Source organism: Xyrauchen texanus, chromosome 32, assembly GCF_025860055.1.
Source record: "Xyrauchen texanus isolate HMW12.3.18 chromosome 32, RBS_HiC_50CHRs, whole genome shotgun sequence".
In the NCBI taxonomy this organism is placed as follows: domain Eukaryota; kingdom Metazoa; phylum Chordata; class Actinopteri; order Cypriniformes; family Catostomidae; genus Xyrauchen; species Xyrauchen texanus.
Window position 1 is genome coordinate 28,136,824 of NC_068307.1, and position 11,335 is coordinate 28,148,158.

Consider the following 11,335-nt stretch of genomic DNA (forward strand, 5'->3'; position numbering starts at 1 on the left):
TAAGGCTTTTAATGGCCACAGCAATGTTTACAATCAATTTTATAAAGTTTCTCAATTCTTCTATGCGCCAACACTAGACTGACGTGTGTCACTCTCTCAGCTCTGTGGCTGCTGCCTTTTTATGCCGCTCTCCCCATGCTTACTGAAATTAGACACCGGTGTTAGACATAATTTAGCTCAGGTGTAAGCGCCTTACCGCTTTTCTCTCCGGACGGGCGCTTGACCACGCCCCGCTGCCACACCGTGTTTCGTTAAAGCCTATTTATTTTTGTTACAAGCCGTGTTTCGTTAAAGCCTGAGTAAAGTTCATTTGTTTCAATGTACCGGTAGGCACCTGCGGCTTATAGACAGGTGCGGCTTATTTATGTTCAAAATAATATTTTATTTAAAAATCAGTGGGTGCGGCTTATATTCAGGTGCGCTCAATAGTCCGGATATTACGGTAAGCTGTGGGGGAACCACCACAGTAACATTCGGATCAACAAACCTAATTAGACATTTATAACACAATCACCCAGCTGAAAATGCCCATTTTAAAAAAAGAAGCTAAAAAGTGAAAGCGGCTAAAGCTAGCCAGAGCTCAGAGCCAGTGTCAAGTCAGCAGTCTCTCCTATCATTCCTTGGTATGAGCAGCGAAAAGACCAAAGCAATTGCGAGGAAAATTATGGAATTCATGGCCCTGGATGACCAGCTGTTCTCCATAGTTGAGGACAGAGGGATCAGAAATCTGATAAATTTCCTCGATACAGAGTATGAGGTACTTTCTGACGTCGCAATGCCCGAGTTGTTTAATCTCGTGTCATGTCACACACGCAGCCTGTTATCTGTCAACATTTGGGTACACAAATCCGGGAGAGGGGAAGGGGGGTGCTGGATGGCAGAGGCAGGCTAGATACATACAAATTGTGCCGTTGGGATTTAACGTAATTTTTCCCACCGTGTCCGATATTAAAATCAGTGCGGCATTGTCAATATGGCTTCGGGATATGAAATTCAATTCTTCCTTCCAGCTGTTGTTAAATGTACTTCTTCTCCCCTGTCCTTGATTTAACATCCCGCATCTACTGCCTGCGAAGATATCAACAGCGCAAATGGGTTGTAGGTTGCCAGATTGGCAACTGGACCACCTTGGAATAATATATTGATTTGATTATTCATATAACGTGGTTTGGGCCATACAAATTACGGGAGTTTTTTTGGGAGAAATAACAAGTATGCAAGCCGTTCCCGAAGCAGTGCTCAGTTTTACAACTGATATTTGGACATCTAACGTAAGTTGGGCGTATTGGACACTTCAGTTTTTCAGATCTTTGGAATTGTTTTGTTAGACGAGTAATAAAAAGGTCAATTTTATAAAAATAGTGGAAAATGACATCTGTTATATAAAGCAACTCATTTGCAGTTAATTGTTATTTCTACCTCTTTCCAGTCACAGAGCTGAAAAATCAGTATCGGCAGGTCACACGTGCAAAAAATCGGAAATCGAAATCGGCCAAGAAAATTGCAATCGGTGCATCTCTACAGATCACCATCTCTGCCAGTAACTGACCCTTCCGCTATGTACAATAAGCCGCGTGAGCTGAGTTCACAAAGTGTCCAACATTCCACACTGTTTTGACAGTTGATAATGTGCATAAAATGCACTTCTTTTTGTTGCATTTTCAGTGCAAACACACTACTCGCACAACTTACACTTAAAAAATGAGAGATAATAGTACAGAAGTGTGCGGTTTGGGACGCACCTTAAGGGTTTGAACTCAGGAGCTCTGGTTAGCAGTTTGAATCAGATTCACTTTCTCTGCTAATCATCAGGTCATCAGTGAGCACACAACTGGGAGCACAAACATTTCAAAATAAGAGTACAAAGTGTATTTCAGGCTTTTTATAATAAAAATCGCATATTGTGTACCACTTTTTTTCTTCTGCTGGTAATTATTGATTGGGATTGGAGAAGCACAATAAACTGTATCTGGGTAGTGTTGTCACAGTACCAAAATTTCAGTAGTCGGTATGATACAGTGCAATTTCGATAACATAAATAAATGTGCCAAAATGATCATTTGTTATTGAGCACACAAGTTTAGTTATTTTGACTGACTTATTAATATTATTTTCTAGAACATGTAATTATCCATAGTGGCATTCAACTGATCACAAAATATGGGCATGACATTACTGACGTAAAAAAAAAAAAAAAAGCACCATCACTATTTGAAAAAAGTAATTTTTGATCAAATCTAGACAGGCCCAATTTACAGCAGCCCACTCAAATGCGTTATCCTTGAGTAATCATGCTAAATTTCTAATTTGGTACTAGAAAATCACTTGCCATTATGCCAAACACAGCTGAAAGATTTTTGGTTCACTAAATGAAGCTTAACATTCTCTTTGTTTTTTAGTTGCCACAGTATGCAATAGACTGGCATGTCTTAAGGTCAATATTAGGTAAAAAATGGCAAAACAAAAAAAGAAACTGCTTTCTCTAGAAACTCGCCAGTCAATCATTGTTTTGAGGAATGAAGGCTATACAATGCTTGAAATTGCCAAAAAACTGAATATTTCATGCAAAGGTGTACACTACAGTCTTCAAAGACAAAGGACAACTGGCTCTAAAAAGGACAGAAAGAGATGTTGAATGCCAGATGGCTGTGTTGAGTTATTTTGAGGGGACAGCAAATTTACACTGTTATACAAGCTGTACACTCACTACTTTACATTGTAGCAAAGTGTAATTTCTTCAGTGTTGTCACATGAGAAGATATAATCAAATATTTACAAAAATGTGAGGGGTGTACTCATTTTTGTGAGATACTGTATATTACCAGTATACAGCACTCATATCAAGCGACATCTGCAAACAGTGCCTGTTCTGTAAACGTCTTTTGACCATCGCTGTTGTATTTTACTGCAAAAAAAAAAAAAAATGGAGAAATGCAGGGGGCTTCTCTATCGGTGTTTCATTTTCTCCACTTGCCATTTTCAACTACACACAGTGCTTGCAGAACAGTGATGTCAAGTTGACCCATGTGAAACAGAGGTGGAGCGTATCCATTCAGGTGCATTAGTGAAAACCAAAACTTGTGCTCCAGATGCATCATTATACGTGAGGTGAACCGACCGCAGTGCCAAATCTTCCCGAACCGTGGGTGACGAACCGTAGGTTTTTTTTTTTTTTTTTTTTTTTTAACCAAGAACCGTTACACCCCCTAGTAAGGAGCGTGAGAAGTGCCCGACAAGACAGCCACATATATGGCAAGTGCTACAGGAAGCGTGGGGTGAAATGTCACCTGAGTATCTGGACAAACAGACAGCTAGAATGCCAAGGATCTGCAAAGCTCTCATTGCAGATCCTGATACAAATTTCTTTTTTATGGAAAAAAATTAAACATGACTTGGATGTGGTGTTGATGGTTTTCGTGAGATTTACTGAAGCAGTTAACTAGTTTACCTGTTCAAGTTTGTGTGCTTGGTTCACACTAAAATGTAAAGATATTACTTAAAGCTGCATACAGTTTAATGCTCATTATTTATTCTATACCGGAAGTTTTGAATGTGATGTATATAATGACTAAATATAAATTCAGATTTTAGTTTTCTGCTCCAGTCATAGCAGAGGCTGTTGAGAAATGGAGAGCAGAGAAAGAGGCTCGATTAGCTGACGGAGGAGGCGTGAAAGACACTGAGGAGGAGGAGGAATATATTTATGCTGTCAAAGATGATGAGGTAAACAGTCATGGCGGCAAGTAACTGATTCTGATGAGGTTAATTTGAGTGATTTAGTTTGTATGCCTATATCGGTTTCATTTGCCCCCATATTTTGATTCGGCAGTCTGATGATGAAACAAGAGAACAGATGGAGGGAGAAGATGGAGTGCAAACATTTATTGCTCATGTTCCTGTTCCCTCACAGAAGGAGGTGGGTTCAGCACTTGTAACATTTAGAATCATAATCACAAAGCCAGTTTAATTTCACTATTGGAACACTTCAAATGTAAGCACTGCAATAGAGTGATGTACTCTTTAAACTCAATCACAATCTTTTAATTAAAAAGGATAACTTTGGTCCTGGATTCTTATTGTTTGATACAGCATTCCAGATGTGCTAAAGTACAAAATATAGTAAAAGCTATTAATTGAAACACCAATTTACTAAGCTACTTTGACATCACTGTACCTATTGTACCTTCTTGCTTAATCGAATCATACTCCTGTCAATCACAGATTGAAGAAGCCCTGGTCAGACGAAAGAAGATGGAACTTCTGCAGAAGTACGCCAGTGAGAGTTTGATGGCGCAAAGTGAAGAGGCCAAAACATTACTTGGTTTATAATATGCTCAGTAGAGTGAACTATATTGAGCAGTCATAGATCTTAATGTTTCAGTTGAGAGTCCAGAACTGTGTATTTTCAGATCAGTTCACATTTACACACTGATAATTGACATTGATGATTCGAGCAGATTTGCTTTATGTGAGTATTTGATATGGTTGTTGATGCTCAAATTTGGGATTTTATAAACTTCAAAGTTCTGTTGAAGTCATAATGTGGAGCTCAAGCACAAAATAGCTGAAAATATCTGCAATGTTTAATTTGACATGGCCACTGTGATGCATATTAGGTGCACAGTTAAGGTTATATTATTGTAATTTAAACATGTTAAAGTTCACACAGCAGCAAATTTTAATGCACATCTGTGAGATTACAGGCCAAATAAGTGTTTTTTTTTTTTTTCGGATATAATGACTCTGTCTAATGCTTATTATGTCTATTTATGTTGAATTACAGTAGAAGGAATATTCCGGATTCAATAAGCTCAATCGACAGCATTTGTGCGATTTAAAGTTGATTAACACAAACATTTTTAGTCAAAAACTTTTATTAAAAAAAAAAAAAAAAAGAAAATATATGGCTTACATTGAGGCTCTTACAGTGGAAGTGATAGTGGCCAATCTGTAAACTTTAAAATAAGACGATTTTGAAAAGAAAATGACTTAAACAACATTACAACTCCGATAATAACATTACAGCTCAAAAGAAGAGCTATTATAAAATGATAAGCTTCACATTTCTGCCTTTAAAAATTGTCCCCAATCACTTCCATTGTAAGTACCTCACTGAAATCTCAATTGTTTTTCTTTTTTTTTAATAAGTTTAAATTATTTTTTGTGGTAAATCAACATTAGAAATCATTATGCCACAAATGCAGTCGATTAAGCTTAACTATTGAACCTGATATTTTGAACCCAATCTTTTTTTTTTTGACAAATGTCTTGTTTTGTAAATGACAAAATGGCTTTCGGTGTTCATTTATTTTATTTTGTGGTCCTTTGAGATTACGGGCCATACACACATCTCTAAATATTTTGTATATTATGTTTGTTTTTTTTACACAATAATGACTGCATTCACTGTATACTTAAAACACTTGAGTAAATGTTTTAGAAAATATGCCATATTAAATGTTGGTGTTTAATATTTTTGAAATTGAAATCTTCCTCCTATCTTATTTTAATATACAGAGATGACTATAAACCATCCATAGATTGATTCTTTTAAAGTGTAAACATTCTGGCTGTGACACTAAGAAATCATTGCTTTGTTTGAGCATGCTGACCAGCCTGACACCACATTGGCTCAACTAATAGTGTTAGTTTGGGGTGGAGCAATGTTTGATGGGTCAATGGCAGACATAGTGTTCAGTAAACCTGTTTGAAAACAATAGTTTTATTTCGTTTTCTAATGTTGCTGAAATTACACACTACAGCTTTAACTCACCTAAAATGTATATATTTAGGGTTCCCAGCATGGTCATGAAAAACCTGTAAACATCAGTGTGGGGTTGCAATGATAAGAACTCTGAAGGCGAGTTGCTCCACTCACAGGTAAAGTTTTTTAATGAACCCATGGCAGCCCTCACAGCTTCACAATAATAACAACAATTACTGGACGGGCACCTGACCGTGCCCCGCTGCCACAATCAGGTGATTTTAAAATTGTGATTTCAAGGCCTGGAAACGTCATGGAAATTTTTATAGTGAATATATACTCAAAGACCTCTTTATTAGGTACATCTACTTATCTATGCGATTATCTAATAAGCAAATTGTGTGACAGCACAAAATCACGCAGATACGGGTCAGGAGCTTAATGTTCATGTCAACCATCAGAATGGGGAACAAATGTGATCTCAGTGATTTCGACCATGACATGATTTTTGGTGCCAGGTGTGCTGGTTTGAGTATTTCTGTAGTTGCTGATCTCCTGGGGTTTTCATGCACAACAGTCTCAAGAGTTTATTCAGAATGATGCCAAAAAAAAAAAACATCCAGTGAGCGGCAGTTCTGTGGATGGAAACATCTTGTTGATGAGAGAGGTCAACGGAGAATGGTCAAACAGACAGAAGGCAACGGTAACTCAGATATACCACTCACAATTGTAGTGAGCAGAATAGCATCTCAGAATGCACATGTTTAACCTTGAGGCGAATAGGCTAGAACAGCAGAAGGCTAACAAAAGTTCCACTTCTGTCAGCCAAGAACAGAAAGCTGATGCTGCAGTAGGCACAAGCTCACCAAAACTGGACAGTTAAAGACTAGAAAAACAGCTTGGTCTGATGAATCTAGATTTCTGCTGAGGTCCACAGATAGTAGGCCCACTTCAGCCTCAGCTTTTTGTTCTTGGCTGACAAAAGTGGAATCTGACGTGGTCTTTTGCTGTTCTAGCCTATATGCCTGAAGGTTCAACGTGTTGTTGAATGTCTTCTCTGTCTCTTTCTATTGCGCTAGCGCCTATACTACTCCAGCCACCTTGAGAGCTTGGCAGTACAACACTGTAGATGTTGTTGAACTTTGTATGACAAATTGCTTGCTGTCTTTCTCATTTTAAAGTTGCTTAGATAAAAGCGTCTGCTAAATGTAAATGTATTCTGCTCACTACTAGAGTGGTTATCTGAGTTACCGTAGCCTTTCTATCAGCTTGAACCAGTCTGGCTATTCTCCGTTGACCTATCTAATCAAGGTGTTTCCGTTTGCAGAACTGCCGCTCACTGGATGATTTTTATTTTTAGCACCATTCTGAATAAACTCTTGAGACTGTTGTGTGTGAAAATCCCAGGAGATCAGCAGTTACAGTAATAACCTGAAATAATATAAAGATCCTGACCCAGATCTGCATGATTTTATGCATTGCACAAGTGCCACACAGTTGGCTGATTAGATAATCGTATGAATAAGGTATACCTAATAAAGTGGTGGTGAGTGTAATTCTAGTTTTATGCAATTCCAAAAAAAAGAAAGAAACATCCCTTTTTCAGGACACTGTATTTTAAAGATAATTTTGTAAAAATTCTAATAACTTTACTAGAACTTTACAATAACTCGTTATTGTAAAGGGTATAAACAATGTTTTCGATGCTTGTTCAATGAGCCATAAACCATTAATGAGCATGCACCTGTGGAACTGTTGTTAAGAAATGAACAGCTTACAGATGGTAGGCAATTAAGGTCACAGTTATAACAATTTTGGACACTAAAGAGACCTTTCTACTGACTCTGAAAAACACCAAAAGAAAGATGCCCAGGGTCCCTGCTCATCTGTAATGAGAGACGCCAGCGCTACAGGAAGGACAGCTGGTCGTCCTCAAAGTGGCAGGCCACACGTAACAACACCTGCACAGGATCGGTACATCTGAATATCACACCTGCGAGACAGGTACAGGATGGCAACAACAACTGTCCAAGTTAAACCAGGAATGCACAATCCCTCCATCAGTGCTCAGACTGTCCGCAATAGGTGGAGAGGGACTGGACAGAGGGCTTGAAGGCCTGTTGTAAGGCAGGGGCTTACCATATATCACCGGCAACAACGTCGCCTATGGGCACAAACCCACCTTCACTGGACCAGAAAGGACTGACTGTGCTCTTCAATGATGAGTTGCGGTTTTATATCATCAAGGGTGATGGTCGGACTCATGTTTATCGTCGAAGGAATGAGCATGACACTGAGGCCTGTACTCTGGAGTGGGATTGACTTGGAGGTGGAGGGACTGTCATGGTCTGGGGTGGTGTGTCACAGCATCATCATAGTGACATGACCCTCCAGCATGACAATGCCACCAGCCATACTGCTCATTCTGTGCATGATTTCCTGCAAGACAGGAATGTCAGTGTTCTGCCATGCCCAGCGAAGAGCCCAGATCATTGAGCACGTCTAGGACCTGTTGGATCGGAGGGTGAGGGCTAGAGCCATTCCCCCCAGAAATGACCTGGAAGTGTGGAGTAACATCTCACATCAAGAACTGCCGTTTATTTTTTTGCTGAGTTATGGGTGCGCTTTCACACTGTCAGTTTAGTTCAAAACCGAGCACGGACCAGGGAGCGTACCGTGGTACCGAACCCGAGACTACCTGTTGGAGGTGGTCTGAGTTTGGTTGCAATGGAACTGTATCGCGATTTGCGTGAATGTGAAAGCAACACTGACTCGGGTGCACACTCGTTCAGGATGTAAAGTAACCTGCGCATGCAACGACATCATTAGTTTCGACAACACACGAGGATCCACACATTCCTGAAAGTCCCAAAAAAGTAATGAACCCACAATGACATACAAGTACAATTAACACTATAATGTCTGTCTGTCTATCCATCTATACACCTTATAAATACTATTATAGGTTATAAATATAGGGAATAATAGTGGCGATAACTTCACCTTGGACACGAGCATAAGTGTGCGGTGTAATCAAAGATACACTTTCCCCTGGACGTCTGATGAGTTACACCATGAAGCACACATATACGCAGTTGTCGTTCACTCTGCTGTGCATAATGGCACCAAAATAAAAAAAAAAAAAAACGTATGATGAGTTACGTTGTGTTCACCATGCGTGTTTGTGATGACTTAATATAAACGTAAATGGACCGGAGTTCGATAGAATCAAGTGAGTGTGAAACCAGACCAACGCTGTGGGGGGCACCGGGAACAATCGCACATGACTCGGACCGCGGCAAACGTCCCTTACCAAAATAAAGTATACTTCAAGTTCATTGTATTACGTAAACTTAAGTAAAGTTCAAGTATATTTCCCAAGTATACTTTACATACTAAGTGTACTTATATCAAAGTACTTGTAGCATACTTGTAAGTGTACTACTTTAATACTTCTTGGGACTAAATTGGCCCACTTTTTAGTATATAAAAGTATACTTTTATGTATACTTAAAGTGTAAGAGTAGTAAACTTTAATGTACAAAACTAGTTTACATCCAAGTTTTATTTTGTACTGCAACTATAATACAAGTGAACTTATAGCTGTACTGCTTGTTAAGGAGATCCAACCAATCAGCGACGAACTTATTGGGGAAGCTGAGATGACGTTAGGTGGCGAGTTAGAAACTTCCCGAACAGTTAGCAAGTGGAGTTAAGAGAAGAACGCGCATCATATCTTCCTGTATCGTAACCTTCATTGTTTATCTTCTGTGTGTGCGTTCATGATAAAATGTAAGTCTATTTACCTAATTGTGCTTTAGTAATAGTTATCTGCCACATTACTGTTTTGGTTGATGTATAGTATCGAGTTGTTTATTGCCTTTATTGATATTGGCCTCACGTCGTAGTCGGACTGTCATAAATATAACCGATACAAAGTTATTTAAGTTACTGAAGTTATTTATTTCTGTATACTTTGTTTGTGGTTACTTAGTGCAATGTTAACACTTTAATGAGTGTCAAGTTAATAGTATTCGTCGTATTTTCGTAACCGTGCCAATACGATGACTCAGTGTTTTCTCAGAGACACAGAGAATTCTCGATCCTCATTATATGCGCTTCATTCGACATCTAGCGGTTAATTTCGGTAGTGCAGTCCAAACCCTGATAATTGTATTGGATGTAGAATGACATGTTATTATTATTATGTATGAATACTGTAATCACTTATTGTAATGTTATTCATTTGTTTACTTCAGACCACATACACATACATATACACACTAATACCAAGTAAAGATGAGAAGATTCTGAATCCTGTGATGTGTTTTGATTGACACCCTGGGGCGAGCACAATCACCTAATCAGCACATTAACCAAACTCCTCTACATTGTGGTCCTTCGAGCCGGATGTGTGCTTACCACGGAGACAGGATGTCAGAGCAGCCTTTCCACCAGAGTGTGCGCCCACGATGTTCAACCCAGCCTCCAGTTCATCTCAGAGACTATGAAGTCCAATATCCAATGCAGCGTTCACCTGTGCAGTCCGAGATATTACCTCCTGACTCTCCACTTTTAAGTTCACATGATTACAGCACTGGAGCAGCAGCAGGAGCCACGATTACTCCATATTCCAGAATGATTGCTGGCAGACAACCTGACAGACGGTGGCAACCACCCCACACTATGAAAGTGATGAAGAAGAGGATGAGGCTTCTCCCACAGATGTTAGACACAGGTTGGAGGTTCAAGACTTAAAACAAGAGAACAGGCAACTGCGTGAAGCTCAGCTGGTCCTTAAAGAGGAAATTCTGCAGTTACAAAATCTTCACAAAGGTATGCAAGATCTAATTATACAACAGCAATCAGTTTCACTAACTCCACAATTACAGCATACAAACCAGACTCCAGTGCCATTACCCAGAAACATATATAGGCCACCTCAGATAGCAGCACCAAATCCAGCGCCCCGCACTCCACAACCTACACCACGCAGAGTTCAAGTACAACCCAGAGAGAGTTCTTTTAAGCCAGGTGCTGACATTTAAACCTACAAATCAAGCCCACAGCCTGCCACTGCTCATAATCTGCCATATTCTTCTCCCACGGGGCGGCCTCATAGCACTATTTGTCCAGAGACATACAGGGGCCCACAACCGACAATTCCATGTTTCACACATCGAGACCCAAGCGAGTTCGCTCGTTTAAAGTTAGCCCTTGACAATCTACTTCCTAAGGATGCTCTTTAAATATCAAGTCCTTCTAGATCACCTGAAGTTTGAAGAAGCACGCCTAATTGCTGACTCATTCCTCAATTCCCCTTGGCCATACACAGACACTATGACTGCACTTACTGACAGATTTGGAAGACCTCACCAGTTGGCCCTAACGAAAATAGCAGCAGTCATGTATGCTCCTGATGTTCAGCCTGGAGATTTGTCCAGTTTCGATAGGTTTGCCCTTCAAATCCAAGCTCTTGTGGGTCTCCTGAGGACATTGGGTCCTGAAGGTAATGTCGAGTTACAGTGTGGGTCACATGTAGTCCGTCTGCTCACTAAACTCCCTCCAGATTTACGTGCATCATTCAGACGATACATGCCTTATCAATCTGGTGTTGTCTACACTCTACTG

General features: G+C 39.7%; 1 protein-coding gene across 1 annotated transcript in view; it reads left to right on the forward strand.

Annotated features, from left to right (window-relative positions):
• LOC127626129 (pre-mRNA-splicing factor ISY1 homolog) overlaps positions 1-5,451 on the forward strand; it is a 45,861-nt gene extending 40,410 nt beyond the window's left edge. Inside the window, exons 9-11 of the mRNA XM_052101703.1 lie at positions 3,605-3,723; positions 3,830-3,916; positions 4,222-5,451. Coding sequence (XP_051957663.1) covers positions 3,605-3,723; positions 3,830-3,916; positions 4,222-4,329 — 314 coding nt within the window. The 3' untranslated portion in view covers positions 4,330-5,451. The remainder of the gene's footprint in view (positions 1-3,604; positions 3,724-3,829; positions 3,917-4,221) is intronic.
• The last annotated feature ends 5,884 nt before the right edge of the window (positions 5,452-11,335 follow it).